Below are 19348 nucleotides of genomic sequence, written 5' to 3'. Positions count from 1 at the left end.
TAGACCAATTATCTTACTGAGGCTTTTGAAGAAATGATCTGGGTGTTGTGTGCTGTCCTTAGGTTAGTTAGGTTTAAGTAGTTCTAAGTTCTAGGGGATTGATGACCATAGATGTTAAGTCCCATAGTGCTCAGAGCCATTTGAACCATTTGAAGAAATGATCAAACCTACATTAGGTGGGCAATAGCACCCAACACTCAGTGTTTCATTGTGCTTTTCATGAACCCTTCATAATGTATCACAGTGCCAACTAATTCAAATGACCCTTCTCTGCAGTACTATTTAAAAAAACTGTTCTTTTACTTTAATATATTGATTAACTTTAAGTGTTACCCCACCACATTTCTGAAACTGCCTACAGTAATTACATACTATGGAATAGGCATCCAAATTAAAGTATGTTATTTCATCCTGTTTTAGGCCATGTTCTACTATTGTCAGAACATACATATTATGTTCCTCCATGACAGCCTGCAGCAAGTGCAGTTTATTTCCAGGTACTGAACGTTTAAATGCATGAGAAGAATTGGACCATTTTGTTCATTTTTTGCTGTTTATTGAAGCAGGAAGACTTATTTTCATGGGATACAGACAATGTTTGTTCATCATCACTGCTTACCCTGTAGATTTATTTTCTCTCAGGTCAATAAAAAATCAGTCAGGTGTGTGGGAAGCACTGTTTTCCATTTCCCCACTCCATTTATTCTCAGATTTTCATCTGCAGCTGTATTTTTTTCTGTGTCTGGTTCCCTTGCTACTTGTTTAGCCACTGCTGTGGAACCGTGCTTAGTTTCTGATGTGGCTGAAGTTTCTTATGTGTCTGGCTCCCCTGTTACATCTGCAGTCACTGAGACAACATTACTGTTCAATAAAACAGGTTTACCAGTGCAGTACTGACATCATGATACCTTCTTTCTTCTGTGTAGTTTGTTTGGTCCACATTGCTGTGAATTCTTCTTCAAGGCTGGTTTTTTGATGACATTCTGCAGCTTTTGTTTCACTCAAATGCAGATGTAATATTTATTTACTGCTCGTTCCATTTGTCAGATTACTAAGCATGTAAATAACAGGTTTCAAGAAGAACCAGTATACAGTAAAGTGAACTGGCTTGCTGGAGTCAAATAGTTAATGAATATCAAATTCAATCTACACATTTTTATTCGGTTCTATGTTGATCACGTATCCACATGACAGATTAGAAAACAAGCACACAATAGGACTACTTTATCTTTCAAATATAAATCTTGTTGCTAAGAATTCTGTAAGAGTCATGGCAATGTATAAAAAGTGGTTGGCAGGAGTATTCCAATATATTCTATTTAGGAAAAACAAAACAAAACAACACCATGTTTGGCTCTGAAAATGTAATATTAAGTGAGAAATTGTACCTTGCTAGCTGTCTTCCTATGATCCACAGCAAAAATATGTGTCCACAACTTATTTTCCTTTAAAACAGTATAAAATTATTTCTTTTCCACTGTCATTCCAGATTTAATGGTAATACATATTAACAAAAGGCAAAAACATTTGCTTTGTTTGGATATTGGCTCACAATAGTTGTCACACAGCCTTTCCTTTAAAATCTTTAAAATTAAATGGTTAATAGCAGATCTGTGCAGCTTTTGTTACTTGTTAATTTGTCAGATCTATCTGGGAAACATTTATATGAAAAAGTATCATAGTTTTGCTTTAATATAATTGAGCTGCTGCTTATTGCAACATTCATGCCTTACAGTATGATGGCTTAATCTATTAGAAACAATAGCTTTCTGAAATTTACAGTATCAGTATAATACCTACTTAGATTTGTTGCAGCTGGGAAACAATTTGAAATAATCAACACTCACTGTTTGATGCTTTCTTTCTCTTGCCGTACACACAGAAAACAAACTTTATTCTTCTTACTATCTCATTTCCTGGTAAAGCAATCTTTCACCAGCAAATGAAACTATGCTTAGTAGTTTATTGTCTCAAATCAAATTTACACTCAATTCTTAACTAGAAAAAAAACATGAAATATTATAATGAAATGTGGAAGAAATGGACATAATTTTTCACCAGGAGAATGGATTACTATTCAGTTAGAAATTCTTATAGACATCTGAGCAAGCCCAAGTTCTTAAATTGGCCAAGCTTTCTTCTTAGAGCATCACATGTGGAACATGATGAGACTTGTAGACATATAAAATGATACATGTATTATGTCTAAAAGCAACAGAACCTTAGGAAATGCATGAAGGGGAATACTGACAAGAGATGTCATGGGGGTAAAAAGGAGAATAAATCAGACAGAATAATAGAAGGATCAGCAAGAAGAGAAAAATTGAAAACGATAATCCTAGTATGAATTGTATACGAATAAATTTAGGATAAACATGGGAGAAGAATTCTGACATAAACTTATCTCGAGTGGTGTATTGAACATGTTGCATATCATAATAAGCAATGAAATTTGAAGTGAATGACCCCTTAAATAAAATGTTTGAATATCCTCAATTTACACATGGGAATTTTTGCATAACTTCCCCAGTCTCACAAACTCTGTGAACGAAACTGCTACTTAGCTCTTTGTTTTAGTACACTTATTGCTTCCAAGGCCAACTGTCCACTACTGAGGAACTGAGGAAAGGTGAATTACCGCACTTTAATCACAGTAACTATTAACTAGCAATATTAATTTATTTGATAACTTGTACTTTTTTTTTTTAATTTGACTCATCAGTTACTTATATCTAAAAACAAAGATGATGAGACTTACCAAACAAAAGCGCTGGCAGGTCAATAGACACACAAACAAACACAAACATACACACAAAATTCAAGCATTCGCAACAAACGGTTGCTTCGTCAGGAAAGAGGGAAGGAGAGGGAAAGACGAAAGGATGTGGGTTTTAAGGGAGAGGGTAAGGAGTCATTCCAGTCCCGGGAGCGGAAAGACTTACCTTAGGGGGAAAAAAGGACAGGTATACACTCACACACACACACATATCCATCCGCATATACACTGACACAAGCAGACATTTTTAAAGGCAAAGAGTTTGGGCAGAGATGTCAGTCAAGGCGGAAGTACAGAGGCAAAGATATTGTTGAAAGACAGGTGAGGTATGAGCGGCGGCAAATTGAAATTAGAAATTAGCGGAGATTGAGGCCTGGTGGATAGTGAGAAGAGAGGATATGCTGAAGGGCAAGTTCCCATCTCCGGAGTTCTGACAGGTTGGTGTTAGTGGGAAGTATCCAGATAACCCGGACGGTGTAACACTGTGCCAAGATGTGCTGGCCATGCACCAAGGCATGTTTAGCCACAGGGTGATCCTTATTACCAACAAACACTGTCTGCCTGTGTCCATTCCTGCGAATGGACAGTTTGTTGCTGGTCTTTCCCACACAGAAGGCTTCACAGTGTAGGCAGGTCAGTTGGTAAATCACGTGGGTGCTTTCACACGTGGCTCTGCCTTTGATCGTGTACACCTTCCGGGTTACAGGACTGGAGTAGGTGGTGGTGGGAGGGTGCATGGGACAGGTTTTACACAGCGGGCAGTTAAAAGGGTAGGAGCCAGAGGGTAGGGAAGGTGGTTTGGGGATTTCATAGGGATGAACTAAGAGGTTACGAAGGTTAGTTGGACTGCAGAAAGACACTCTTGGTGGAGTGGGGAGGATTTCATGAAGGATGGATGTCATTTCAGGGCAGGATTTGAGGTAGTCGTATCCCTGCTGGAGAGCCACATTCAGAGTCTGTTCCAGTCCCGGAGAGTATCCTGTCACAAGTGGGGCACTTTTGGGGTTCTTCTGTGGGAGGTTCCGGGTTTGAGGAGATGAGGAAGTGGCTCTGGTTATTTGCTTCTGTACCAGGTCAGGAGGGTAGTTACGGGATGCAAAAGCTGTTTTCAGGTTGTTGGTGTAATGGTTCAAGGATTCCGGACTGGAGCAGATTCGTTTGCCACGAAGACCTAGGCTGTAGGGAAGGGACCGTTTGATGTGGAATGGGTGGTAGCTGTCATAATGGAGGTACTGTTGCTTGTAGGTGGGTTTGATGTGGACAGACGTGTGAAGCTGGCCATTGGACAGGTGGAGGTCAACGTCAAGGAAAGTGGCATGGGATTTAGAGTAGGACCAGGTGAATCTGATGGAACCAAAGGAGTTGAGGTTGGAGAGGAAATTCTGGAGTTCTTCTTCACTGTGAGTCCAGATCATGAAAATGTCATGAATAAATCTGTACCAAACTTTGGGTTGGCAGGCTTGGGTAACCAAGAAGGCTTCCTGTAAGTGACCCATGAATAGGTTGGCGTACGAGGAGGCCATCCTGGTACCCATGGCTGTTCCCTTTAATTGTTGGTATGTCTGGCGTTCGAAAGTGAAGAAGTTGTGGGTCAGGATGAAGCTGGCTAAGGTAATGAAGAAAGAGGTTTTAGGTAGGGTGGCAGGTGATCGGCGTGAAAGGAAGTGCTCTATCGCAGCGAGGCCCTGGACATGCGGAATATTTGTGTATAAGGAAGTGGCATCAATGGTTACAAGGATGGTTTCCGGGGGTAACAGACTTTCTCGAACGCCTGGAATCCCTACCCAGTCTGTTACCCCCGGAAACCATCCTTGTAACCATTGATGCCACTTCCTTATACACAAATATTCCGCATGTCCAGGGCCTCGCTGCGATGGAGCACTTCCTTTCACGCCGATCACCTGCCACCCTACCTAAAACCTCTTTCCTCATTACCTTAGCCAGCTTCATCCTGACCCCCAACTTCTTCACTTTCGAACGCCAGACATACCAACAATTAAAGGGAACAGCCATGGGTACCAGGATGGCCCCCTCGTACGCCAACCTATTCATCGGTCACTTACAGGAAGCCTTCTTGGTTACCCAGGCCTGCCAACCCAAAGTTTGGTACAGATTTATTCATGACATTTTCATGATCTGGACTCACAGTGAAGAAGAACTCCAGAATTTCCTCTCCAACCTCAACTCCTTTGGTTCCATCAGATTCACCTGGTCCTACTCTAAATCCCATGCCACTTTCCTTGATGTTGACCTCCACCTGTCCAATGGCCAGCTTCACATGTCCGTCCACATCAAACCCACCTACAAGCAACAGTACCTCCATTACGACAGCTGCCACCCATTCCACATCAAACGGTCCCTTCCCTACAGCCTAGGTCTTCGTGGCAAACGAATCTGCTCCAGTCCGGAATCCTTGAACCATTACACCAACAACCTGAAAAAAGCTTTCGCATCCCGTAACTACCCTCCTGACCTGGTACAGAAGCAAATAACCAGGGCCACTTCCTCGTCTCCTCAAACCCGGAACCTCCCACAGAAGAACCCCAAAAGTGCCCCACTTGTGACAGGATACTTTCCGGGACTGGATCAGACTCTGAATGTGGCTCTCCAGCAGGGATACGACTACCTCAAATCCTGCCCTGAAATGACATCCATCCTTCATGAAATCCTCCCCACTCCACCAAGAGTGTCTTTCTGCCGTCCACCTAACCTTCGTAACCTCTTAGTTCATCCCTATGAAATCCCCAAACCACCTTCCCTACCCTCTGGCTCCTACCCTTGTAACCGCCCCCGTTGTAAAACCTGTCCCATGCACCCTCCCACCACCACCTACTCCAGTCCTGTAACCCGGAAGGTGTACACGATCAAAGGCAGAGCCACGTGTGAAAGCACCCACGTGATTTACCAACTGACCTGCCTACACTGTGAAGCCTTCTGTGTGGGAAAGACCAGCAACAAACTGTCCATTCGCAGGAATGGACACAGGCAGACAGTGTTTGTTGGTAATAAGGATCACCCTGTGGCTAAACATGCCTTGGTGCATGGCCAGCACATCTTGGCACAGTGTTACACCGTCCGGGTTATCTGGATACTTCCCACTAACACCAACCTGTCAGAACTCCGGAGATGGGAACTTGCCCTTCAGCATATCCTCTCTTCTCGCTATCCACCAGGCCTCAATCTCCGCTAATTTCTAATTTCAATTTGCCACCGCTCATACCTCACCTGTCTTTCAACAATATCTTTGCCTCTGTACTTCCGCCTTGACTGACATCTCTGCCCAAACTCTTTGCCTTTAAAAATGTCTGCTTGTGTCAGTGTATATGCGGATGGATATGTGTGTGTGTGTGAGTGTATACCTGTCCTTTTTTCCCCCTAAGGTAAGTCTTTCCGCTCCCGGGACTGGAATGACTCCTTACCCTCTCCCTTAAAACCCACATCCTTTCGTCTTTCCCTCTCCTTCCCTCTTTCCTGACGAAGCAACCATTTGTTGCGAAAGCTTGAATTTTGTGTGTATGTTTGTGTTTGTTTGTGTGTCTATTGACCTGCCAGCGCTTTTGTTTGGTAAGTCTCATCATCTTTGTTTTTAGATATATTTTTCCCATGTGGAATGTTTCCCTCTATTATATTCATCAGTTACTTATATTGACAAATATGAAATTTATTTAGTTCAGGTTCAACTATCTCCTTTGAAATTCTGCTCTGAGAAGAATGCCTGACATTTATGGAAACTCAAGCTTGTTGTGATGTTTTGTGAAACTATTTTATGCTATCTTGCTTCATCTATTAAGCAAGGCTTAATCCATTTCACTTATAGCACAGTTTGGTTAGTGACACAAATAAGCAATTTCAGTAAAAAAAAATAATAATTTGGGGTTGTATGACTGCCTTCCTGTTAGTCTGCTCTCAATAAGATTATTTCTAGACACTATCAAGCTATGAAGTTATGCTTTTCTGTTTACTACATTGGGGTATTTAGAGAATCATCTGGTTTTTCTGGAGTTTCTGCTGCTCTCTTATGCCTTTTACTGAATGCTTACTGTGATTTTTATAAGATAATCTGCTACAAAATTTCGATCAGTTCCTTCATTTCTGTGGTTCTACCTTTAGTTGCTAACATTAAGATGTTCCCAATTTCCTGTCTTTGGTATTCTTTGAATAACAAATCAGGGAATTTACGTACAAATACACATTAGCTCTTTGAGCTGGAGGAATGAGCCATTGTTAGCCTGAAACCTAGTCATCAATGTACCTATCATTCTACATTTTTGAAGGTAAATAATTTACGAGTAAAGGAGATCAATCACAAAATAGCAGAAGTGCTGAGTCATCAGCAGCTACTCTCAAAAGAGAGTGAAAACTTGTTATCTTTCATGCTCCTTTGCATGTGCCTGTCAACGACTCAACACTTCCGTTATTCGGTGAGTGGTCTCCTTTACTCCTAAATTATTTACATTCTACAGAACTTTCCTACTATATTTCTGTTTTTGAAGGGTTTTCCATTACAGTCTACTTGAAAACTGGAAATGTCCACTATATCTATTCATTTTTTCAGTTGCTGTTTACCTCAGCTATAGTGCTGCATCTCGATAGTTTTTACAAATAGAAACTAATATTAAGAAATCTAAGACTCTCTCTTGAGTGTTCTCCAAATGTACTTATTTCTTGTGTGGTCCATTTCAGAATGAACAGTTTAAGATAGCAACTTAACTTCAAGTTCTTATTGACACTCAGAAACAGATTCTGCAAAAGTCAAAATGAAACTCTGTTTTCCCATGGTGCAAAGTGTAAATAGTAGCATTTCATTATATAAAATCAGTCACTACAATTAATAGTTAAGAGTACTTGTGTACTATTATAGCAAAATTTTTACCCTTTATAATGACAGAAGCCATATTTATAATGTCTTCTTTGTACAAATTACTATTTCAATTCCTTTCTAACATTTTTGCTGACAGAATATTTGGGAATATCTTAATGTTTAGAATATGTATCCTACCAGTAACAGCTAACATTTTCAGATTTAAGTGAATGTGTGGCTTCATAATTCTATATTTTCTTTACTAACATTAATCTCAGTGACCCTGACACGACACAATGTCATTAATGACAAGACTAACATTGTTATTCTGGTTAAATGCATACATATAAAAAACTCCTTAACACATCTAACAGTATTCTGAAGGTCTGATAGTGGTTCTTTTCATTTCCAGCCTCATTACCATGCTGAAAACCAATAAGAAAAAAGAAACTACCAGTATAACACTGGACAATGTAATACTAACATTTTTGTTTTCAAAACTTCTGCAGATAGTTGCAAACTGTAAATAATATTTTTTTTCTATCTTATGCTATATAAAAACCTCATCATCAAATCCTATGGGTCCTTTATGTTCTAAATTTTATTTTAAATCAGGAAGAGCCAACACACCTGTTTAGAGGTATGAATGCTTCTGAAAGCTCCCGTGCAATATTGATAATACTGAATGGTGTGGTGAGAACCACAAGCCTGGAAGTTTTAATACATACTGCTGACATGCAATTCTTAACAAGCTCCATGAATCTTTTATCTCTCTGCTCACCCAAGTCTTTATGCCATTGCTTGTGAGGCATTCACAGGATTCTTGTTGGCTAAACCTGATCTAAAGTGTTAACAACTTCTCAACAAACAAGCAGCTCTTAATCATTTCTTATATCAACATTGAAGACATGTCTAATAACTAATTACTCTTGGGTTCTTCTGTCTTGACTTGTTCTTCAAACTTCGAACCCAGATTATTATTTTTTTAGGCAAGAATAGCAAAGGACCTGAAAGAATTGCGAGATTCGTCTGTGTTTTTTTTCTTTATGATGAATGCACTGTTCGTTCTCATCGTATTCTTGCTGCAACTGAGTAAGGATAAGCTACATATTAAATGGCCTTTTGGAGTCAAAACAAACATTACGTTTAATGAAGAAAGTCAGGAGGTAAGAAGGATCTCTTATTTCTATATTTTTTTAGTGATTTCTGCAAAGCAGCTAGCACAGATCATTTGTTCCTTGTTTTGTCAGCAGCTCTAAGAAGTCCAGCAGGACTGACCTTTACATCGAAGTACTCTAATGAATTTAGAATAGTTACACAGGTTTGATGATTGTTTCTTTTTCAGAAAGTTCTTAGTATAAGATACAAAAATCAAGGTGCATGTGTTTCTTAATATGTTATTTCAGGCAAGAATTGCTGCTGATCTGAAAGAGCTACGGAATAAGTCCGTGTTCGCCTTCTTCATGTTCAATGCTTTGTTTGTGCTTATTGTTTTCTTGCTGCAACTGAATAAGGACATGCTACATATTGACTGGCCACTTGGAGTCAAGACAAACATCACCTATATCGAAGAGACAGCAGAGGTAAACCATGCAGCTGCCAGCCTTGTTGCTGTGTCACTCCAAGTGTTCACGGGAGAGGCGCATGGCGGGAGGAGCCCATAAGCTTGCTCTGGGGCTCGGATCTGTCAATAACAGGAGCTGGCCTCTAGTCCCTTCTGTGTGACACAAATCTTCAAACTCACATGGGTTCTGTCTCCTGTAACCAATCTCACTATTCTCATTTTTCATTGCTCTCATAGACACCACTACTTCTAGCTTCCTCACTGGATAATTACTGCAACTTTCAATGTAACATCTTTTTATTATTTCTGCAGCACAAGTATGACTATAAATTTTTCTCCATGTACATACTACTGTATATGTAAATGAATGCTGAGAAGGTGCAGGCACAAGTGGATTCATGAAATCTGGGAATGATGAAACTGCATGGTAGATACTGTGAATATCTAGTGATTCTAGTTGATAGTTCTTAATGCACTTAGGGAGACTGCTGTGATGAAGTAAACTTAGTGTTATAAATGTCATGACCTGAGAAGAAAAAATTTTCTCCATTTTTTTTTCAGCAGAGATAGTATTTTCAATCCAGATTAGCAGTACTGATTTTCAGTAGAATGCTGAACACAAAAAAACTACAAATATCTTTAGATTACTTCACAAGTAAAGGAATTACTGACCAAAGAACTGTGCACTTTCAAACTGTAAGATCTGTATCAAATGAAAACCCAGGGCAGAATATAATATGCACATGGCATGAGGTCACCAACCATTAAACAGAAGAGGTGCTGTGTCATAGACAAGCATTTAGAAAGGATAATTTATTCTTCTTATACTTCTTCTTCTTTATTTTTTTTCTCAGGCCACACAGCTATAGGAGTATTATTATCATTATTAAATACAGGATTGCTCACAACATTTGCTTAAAAAATAAAAAAAAATAAAAAACTGTTATTAACTTATCTGCATCTTCCATGGATCATAATTGTGACCTCTCATTGTAACATCAACAGAGTAAGTTTTAAAATTAAGTACATTTTTTCAGTGGAAAGACTATGAAGAAAAGGTCTGGGTTATCTGAGACACACAGTGGCAAGAATTAGATTACACTGAAGATGAAGGTAACAGAGAAAAAAAGTTGTGAAACAACTGGGTTGTTGGAGACTTAAATACTCAAACTGGAATAGGACAATAATCAGAGTAAAGAAATACCAATGCTGTCATTATTTGTCAGTGTAATGAACTAAACATTTGCAGTATAATGAAAGAAGTAATGAGAGAACAAATGCACATATGACGATACTGAGAGCCATATACCTGGTGAATAAGCCATGGACCAGTACCAAAAACTTGGGACAAATAAAAAGAAGCTTCCTATATAGGCACTTACACATAGTTAAGAAATAAATTACAAATGTAAAATTAACACAGAAAATTAATTCTGTAGTGAACTGCACTAACAATAAGGAAAGGATGAGAAACAAAGGCTACAGAATTACTGGTTCTTAGTGGACCACCAGGACATAAGCAAAAATTCTAAATGATAGAATCTCAAATGAGAGATGTGTAAGAACATTTTGGATGGGAATTATTGGGGAGTAAGCAACTGGAACACAAAATCACAAAATAAATAAAAATTTTGACAGACAGTGGATTATCAGAAGAACAAGAGAAAACTCCGAAACACCAGATAAAATTATTCATGAGATAATAACATTTCCTGTTTAAAACTGTGGCAATAGTACAGAACTTGTTGCTGTGGAAATTCCACGAACTGCTTCCATTCATAATCACCATCTTGCTGTTTCATGTCCTTAGCAACAAAAAAATTAATAAAAAAGTATTAAATGTATCACCATCATCTACACAATGCCGTTTCACATGCTTCTGAATTTAGATTCTTGATTAGATCATTCTGCAAATTTTGAATCAGTAGCACGGAAGATGGCATTTTGCAATTCAAATACAATTAGACTCAACAGGTTTTTCATGAAACATATGTTGGACCATGCAATTATACATCAGTACTTTGGTATGATACATCTCATTTGAAAAACCTGAGCATATCAGCACTGTTTGTACTTGTGCTGTAGATAACATTGTGCATTAAATGTGCGAGTGTTACCGTTTTTTATAAATGTCTCCATGCCTGCATGTGAACATAGCGGTGATAGTAGGATAAAATATTGGTTAATATAAGGTATGATCAATAAATAGTGGTGTTATATGGACAGAAATCAAAATTAATAAAGACTATAAGATTTTATGTCTAGTGCACATTAAAATATTTTATCATCTCTCGTTCTTCATTAACAGGAAAATAAATTCTTTCCTTTATCGTGGTGGGTCAGGGTACAATTACAGATTCATCACAGGTAATGTGTGTGTGTGTGTGGGGGGGGGGGGGGGGGGACAGTTGATGGGCGAGCAGATTGGGGGGGGGGGTTATTTCTTGTGCATCAAAATTATTTGTTATTTGCAGAAGCTGTTCAATACATAATTTAATTCACATTCTAGGTAAAAGGGATTGTCAGCTCAATTTTTTTAAAACTTACCTATAGTCTCATTGTTTTACAAACAAGAACACATACTGTAATTAGTACTATGTGATATGAGAAAACACTGTAAAATAAAACACTAGGTTTCCATTTGCTCACACTGAGAAGTTTTTATCCAGTGGATGTAGCTGATTTATGTCTTTTCATATTGGGTTTCCAGAAGTTGGTGTGTCAGTCATGGTCTATGTGAATATTAGTATTTTAATTCACATTTGCTATTTTAGAACTGTTTGCATATTCTAAAATAGACATTAAAAGCACTATCTGAATCCAATGAACAACTTTTTTTATCTGTCAACAACTTTATATTGATAGATTTAAAATGAAATACTAACTCAGTTACAAACAATCAGTAGTCTTTCAAGGCTGTATAAACACAAATCTAGAGCATATGGCTATGTATATAAATATGTGAAGCTTTTTCGAGCTTCATTTATTGATCAAACCTTATGTCACTTCTCCTCTTGACTATGGAATGGAACTTGTTATGGAAGATGGTGCTCTACAATTAATGATCAGTTTTATATCAGCTGCACTCATTTTCTGTAACCCAGGAAGCAGAAAGTTAGTTATAACTCATTTCATGTTCACAGTTCACTGTAAATAATTATATGGAGCACATATATGTTAGTGTAACACAGCAGATTGAATGAAATCAAAATACTGCTTCTTGTTTGTCATATATGTCTGTCATCATTTTTTCCTTATTACAGACAAATATCTGAAAATTCCAGACTAATAATATTATTGGTACAGTACTATATGAAATAGTGCACAATAAAAAGTACCTCCTATTGATTTATGACATGCAAGTTACGGTCACTTATTGAAACTACAGACATTTTGAAGCTGCAGTCCTATGGTCTGTTATCACTACCAATTCCCATGAAATAAAAAATTAAAAGTTTGCAAAAAGCTCATGGTACACTAATACTCATGTGCTCCAATAAATTTGAATATTGTAATGGTCTTCACTGTAATGTATCTGTCTGTGTCTCTTATTCTTAAGGAATAGTTATTATTGTGTGTTATCCAATGCCTGTTGCACAGACTTTTCTACAGTAAATGTAAAAGAACAATTACTATTTATGATTAAACATCAAATTCACAATAGTACCATAATAAAAGACCAGGTTTTGCTCCTTTTAGGGAGAGTTAGTTATATGTTCCATGGGTGACTTTGTATGATACATCATAGTGATGTGGAATGAAAAAGTTTACAGAATATTAGCTTAGTCAGTATTTCAGTATGGCTACATGCTGCCCATTTACAGATTACTTCGTATAATGGAAAGAAAATTAGTTTGATAACACTATGAAATAAGTAACACTTTTGCATTAAATGTGCTACAAGTTTCTAAATATAAATTCTTATATGGGGTAGGAACTATCCAGAATGAACATTTTCAGCTTACTTTCAAATTCAACTTTTTTATTTGTCAAACATTTAATATCATAGAGTAAGTTACCAAAGATGATAAGAGCTATGAGCAAATCGTGGTCTTCGATAGTGCGAAACAGATCTCTTGTACTGCAAGCTCTTTCCTTTCCATATTTTGGGAGGAGGTAATATGGACAGAAAGAAGAAAAAATTGTTATTAATCATGCACTCTAAAATGCATACCTTGAGAGGTATGAACATTTGTTCAATAGAAGAGATAGCTTTCACAGTAGCAATGATGTTAGCTGTTAAGGTATGCACTCAAGAGTCCACATTTACTCAACATTTTTTTCTTGTTTTGGTCCATACTACTACCTGCCAAAATATGGAAAGATAAGAGTTAGCAGTAGAAGAGAACTGTTTCACAGTATAGAAGATGAAAAACTCACAGCTCTCAAGGTATGTGTTTTACAGCCCATGTTTCCCAGACTTTTTTTGCCTCAAATGATCATTTTTCGTACCATTGAATATTTTTAATTCTCATCAATATTCAAACATAAGAAATTTGAAAATTCTCTCTCGCTTACTAACTCCTTTTGAGATTTTAAATTTGCCACTGCTGTTTCACTTTTTGACGTGCACAGAGGAATATGATTTATTTTCTCAAAAACTGAGAGACGGTCAGTTTGCAGAAAACCAGTCACTAATCATTTTAAATCATATTCACAACATCTTCTATTGCTATATGTCTGTTGGAATTGATTATAATACTTGCGTCATTTGCAAAATAGACTAATTCTGCTTGATAGGTATTAAGTGGATGGCGACTAGTAAATACAAAAGACAACAGGGCCCCAACACTGAAAGCAGAACAATTAAAAAAAATATTTTATTGTGGTTACTTAAGAAACCTTTAAATAAAAATATCATATGATATCCTGCTCATCTTCTACAAATTTCATCTAACCTCCCAAAGTTGAAAGATAACTGCCAACTAAAACATTTCTTTAGGATGTAGAATTTTTAGTGATGCCATCTTCCTGAGACTGCTGCCACGCAAACACCCCTTATCAATGCTCTGTCTGGTAAAACTGCCATGGGTAACTGGTACACCTGTAGATGTCAAAAATGGATAAAACTTTCAGTCATTTACAGAAGAGCTTCACAAAGGTGATGCTGCTTGCCCATCCTATACTGGTCACCATTGGCAATGGTAGTAGATGCCAACCACTGATGTGGCTCTACATTAAAAAGTAAATAACCATTGGCAACCATTAAGTGTATTTTCTAAATATTTACAGCAGGGACAAATACATTGGAATGTGTATAAATATGTCACCCATGCGCATTCATCATATTCAAGGGATGGAAGATATAGTTGGTGACTACTTTTCTGGAACTGACAACTTGGTGAAAATGTAGGACTACACCAAACTCGCAAAAACTCAAGTGGCGGACCATCAACTACAACTATTACTGAATGATCCCTCCACATGACTGTGCATACAGCAGATAGGGCTATTAGCTGACAGTGAAAAAATATGATACGGCATCTCACAACACTGACCTAGACATCACATCTCATCGCCATTTAGAAAGACAGGTTTCAATAGTGTACATAACCTGGCACACATAGTTTCTTCTGAATTGTCAGGAGGTTCGGCCACATCCACATTGATCTCATTCACTCGTTGCCACACTCTGAACATTACAAATACCTATTCACTGCAGTGAATAGGAGTACATGATGGGAAGAAGCTGTATCAATTACTGACATCTCTGCCAAAATGACAGCAAAAATGTTTGTCAGGACCTGGGTGGCGTGTTTTGGTCACTCCCTTCACATGACAATGGTCCAGGGATGACAATTTGAGTTGATCCTCTTCCCCAAATTGTCCAAAAAGTGTGGCTTTCAATGACACCATATCATTAGTTACTATCTGGACAGCAATGGTTTGGTCGAGTGGTGGCATTGAACACTGAAGGCCGCTCTCGTGTGTCACTATAAAAAGTGGACACAAGCACACCACTAAGAGAAGTTGTGCAGTGGTTAGCACACTGGACTCACATTTGGGAGATGATGGTTTACACCTATGTCCAACCATCCTGATTTAGGTTTTCTGTGATTTCCCTAAATCACTTCAGGCAAATGCTAGGATGGTTTCTTTGAAAGGGCATGGCTGACTTCCTTCCCCATCCTTCCCTAACCCAATGCTACTGGTGACCTCACTGTTTTGTCCCCTCCACCAAATCAACCAACCAACCACAAGCACACCAGATGGTCCTGTTAATGTTAACAAACAGCATATAAAATGGACCTCAGTACATCAGCCACAAATTTGGCTTCTGGCAAGCCTTTAAGGATTCCAGCAGACTTCCTCAGTCCAATTGCCATTGCCATTTGATTTGCAGCTACTTCAGTTGGTGCAGCACCTTAAGGTATATATCTGCAACATCCAATGGTCCCCAGTTTAACAGCATGGCTCCAACAAATTTTGTGCACAATGTGTTGACTGATTGCACCCATGTCAAGCTGTTCACTGATTTCATGCAAGCCCCCCTGCAATCCCCATACACCAGTCCTTTTCCAATTTTGTGCTGCAAGAATCATATGACTAATATATTACTTAGTGGTAAATGCTACAGAATGTCCATTAAGAGGGCCAAGCCTGTATGAGTCGTACAGACACCCTCAGATGGCAGCATGCCTACACCCATTAATGTGCAGTGCACTGAAACACCCATATCGCCAGCAGCTGCTTTGCCAATGTCTGGCTCCTGCTTACAGGACATACCTGTGGCTACACACCCTTCACAGCAGAATTCTGCATGAGAACCAGATGTGCGGTGAAGTTCAAATACCCCTTCATTTGCAGTGCTCTGCACTTGAGAGGGAAGGAGGTGGAGACTGTGTGACAGTAAAATGGTCGATTAATCAAGTTTGGTCAGTGAAGCACCTTTTTGTATAGACAAACTATCTTTGTGCTATTTTGTTTGGTTTTTGGAGTGTTACTGTTGTGTATTTTGTCTGTGATAAATAAAAGTGGTTTTTCATACATCTGAAATTTGTGTACAGATTTAAATGTAGGTGATGGTGTCCCTACAGAGATACTTCATCTTCAATCCTTCTATAAGGAACTATGAAACAATCTAATATATTCAGTTATTGGGGTTTTTGGTACCTACAATTCACAAAATGGAACTTCATTGAGTTAACAGTGAAGACTAGAATGGTTGAAATAAAATGGAAGAGTGGAAGAGTTATAAAACTAAATAGAGATTATTTTTAAATTATGATGAGCTATTATTACTATTCACTACTATATTTTACTTTCAGGAAACACACCTCCCAGAATAGTCAACATCCCCAAAAACCCCTTCCACCAAACATAAACCAACAATTTCTTCTCCTCCCTGAGGAAGGAACTTAAGATACCAAAAGCTAAGACTGCTGTTGTCTATTTTATGTGCTCTTATTGGTGGTATTAGGAACTGCGCTGCTATCTCTCTTTGTTGTTTTAATAATTTCCTGATTGGGATCTTCCTATTTATACAATTATATTATTCACAGTCCAACACATGATGTGGTATATGTAGCCTCTGTTGTACGATTGCATTGCATTTGTCTTTATACTCCAGCAATTATCTTTATGCAACAGTAACTTAATAGATTTGGAGAGATCAGTTACGTACTTATTCCAAAATTTTTTCTCACTGACAAAAATAATAGACAGTAGAAACAATGCCAACTACTACAGCTCTTTAGCACATCAACCCTTTAGTACTACTACCAAGTAATTTAAGCTCTACAATGGTAGGAAATTTGTGAGAAAATCTGTGTTGCAGGCAATAGATATCACACTGTAAAATCAAAATGTACATCTTTTTGCCAATGACTCTTCCACACTCACAAAATATGTGTGTAAATTAATCCTGTCTATATCTTTAAAATTTCAATATGTGTTGGTGGAAGTTCTAACCCATTAAATTTTTGTTGCTTTTTGGGTAAAAGTGTGATGTCTTGTGTGTTTTTATATTTATGCCTGATGCACTGTGTACAATAAATAAAATGTAAGATACACAAATTCATGCATATCTGTGCAAATTACTTAACACAAAAATAGTAAACAGACTGGATTACACAGAGATTATTGAAAGTAAAATAGGATGCTATGGCTACTTTTTGACTGAAAATCATGTGTATGTTAGTGGAGCAGCATTCAGTTCAGACCAAATCATTTTAGTTCTTTTTTATTTTTAATTATGAATGCCTTTTTAATGAAACATGACTGTAAATATAAGAGCAGTGCAGTTATATATAAAAAGTTACATTGGTATGAGAAATATGTTTATAATCTAATTAAGTGAACTAATATCAAAAGTCTAAAATATAAATGAGGTGAACGACAGGAGACTATACCAGCAGAGAACATAGTCAGCTACTAATTATATCATCTAAATATACAAAATTAAATACTTAGAAACTAATGGAATTAGGAGATAAACAATGTAACACAAAAAATGATACAGGGTGTAGCAAAAAGAACCATCCAATTTAAAAAAAAAATCATAACTATAATGTTACTTGAGGTATGTGTGTGAACAATGTAAATTCTTGAGTTGTACATGGATTCTGCAAGATAACAGCAGTGTCTGCCCATTTCAGCTATAGTAAAAATGGTGCCAGGACAACAGAAAGCATTTTGTGTTTATGTTTTGTGCAGTACAAGTCAGTAATAACTGATCAGCCTGATTTTCATACTAGTTATGGTGTGGATCCACTACAGTACAGAGCATTAAATGATGACATGAACAATTCCAAAAAACAGGTTGTTTGTGTAAAGGCAAATTGCTGGGCTGTCCACAAGTATCTGACACAGAACTTGAACGCATACATCACAGTTTTACAAGGAGTCCACAGAAATCCGTTTGCCATACAGCTCAACAACTCAGCATGCTCCCGATGTCCATCTGACATGTGTTGTGTTAACATTTACACGTGAAACCATACGAAATTCAGTTACTGCAAGCTCTTCATGAAGGTGAACAATGTGTGGAGTTCTGTAATTTCATTCTTGGCAAGATGGAGGATAACTGTTTTTCCATGATTAGTGTTTAGTGATTAGGCAACATTCCATTTAAATGGAAAGGTGAACTGTCATAATTTGAGAATATGGTATATGGAACAACCACATGAAGTTGTACAGCATGAGAGGGACTCTCCAAAATTTAATGTGTTTTGTACAGTTTCACGGGAAAAGGTGTATGCTGCAGTTTTGTTTGCAGAGAACCCTTTTACTGGAAGCACATGTCTCGCTATGCCTGAGAACTTTCTTTTGCAACAGTTGGTGACTGATTTGAACAACTTCTTTTACCAACAGGATGGGGTACTGCCGCACTGGCATGTGGAAGTGTGGAAATTTTTAAATCAAAGGATTATGGAATGATCAATCGGTTTCACTGGACCAAATGATTCAGCGTTACATTACTGGCCTCCAAGGTCTTTGGAGCCTGACTGTATGTGATTATTTCTTGTAGGGGTTTATAAAAGACTCTGTTTATGTGCCTCTGTTACCAACAACAATAAATGAGCTGAGACATCGCACAACGGCAGCAGTGGAATCTGTAACGCAAGACCTGCTCACTGCAGTGTGGTAAAAATTTGAATACTGAATTGACATACGCCATGCAGGACAACAGAAAGCATTTTGTGTTTATGTTTTGTGCAGTATTGAGCACCTATGAATCAGTATGAAAAAATCTTTTTGAGTTTCCCGTTCATCAAAGAACAAAATTCACTGCACATGTTTATTAGTTTCAGAAACATAGATGTGCCAAATCAGATGATACTTTTTGATACACCCTGTATATCTTTCCTTTATGGACTGATGACTTATTTTCTTGTATGAGATTCATCATTATTATTCATTATAAGACCAACTGTGCTACATATTATTCTATTTTAATAAAGGTACATAGCACAGTTATTACAGAAATTGCATAAGTTCAAAGTCTGATAAGGACTGTGAATTGAAATCAGACTTTTTGAAGGACAAAACCTGGAATTTACCTGAAAGGATTTAGAGACTGCAGAAAACCTAAATCACTGTACTGTCTCACTTGCTACCCACCTTGAGTGTGAGGTACTGAGAAGAGGACAAACAAAAGAACAGAATGTTATAGTATATCTACTACAGCACCACAGTCATGAAAGGAATATAGATTTCCTCCTAGCTTTCAATTTGGTTTTCTCCTTCAGAAGTACCAACAGCCAGC

General features: G+C 37.8%; 1 protein-coding gene across 2 annotated transcripts in view; it reads left to right on the top strand.

The window, feature by feature from the left end:
* LOC126190966 (chitin synthase chs-2) overlaps positions 1 to 19348 on the top strand; it is a 336208-nt gene that overhangs the window by 308111 nt on the left and 8749 nt on the right. Inside the window, exon 20 of one of the 2 annotated variants that reach the window (XM_049931630.1) lies at positions 8984 to 9160. In XM_049931630.1, the coding sequence (XP_049787587.1) occupies positions 8984 to 9160 (177 nt within the window). Of the gene's footprint in view, positions 1 to 8566; positions 8744 to 8983; positions 9161 to 19348 lie in introns of both variants that reach the window. The other variant, XM_049931629.1, reaches the window with a different exon arrangement.

This window comes from Schistocerca cancellata, chromosome 6, assembly GCF_023864275.1.
Source record: "Schistocerca cancellata isolate TAMUIC-IGC-003103 chromosome 6, iqSchCanc2.1, whole genome shotgun sequence".
Lineage (NCBI taxonomy): Eukaryota > Metazoa > Arthropoda > Insecta > Orthoptera > Acrididae > Schistocerca > Schistocerca cancellata.
The sequence above is the reverse complement of the archived record's forward strand: the minus strand, read 5'-3'. Positions and strand labels throughout refer to the sequence as shown.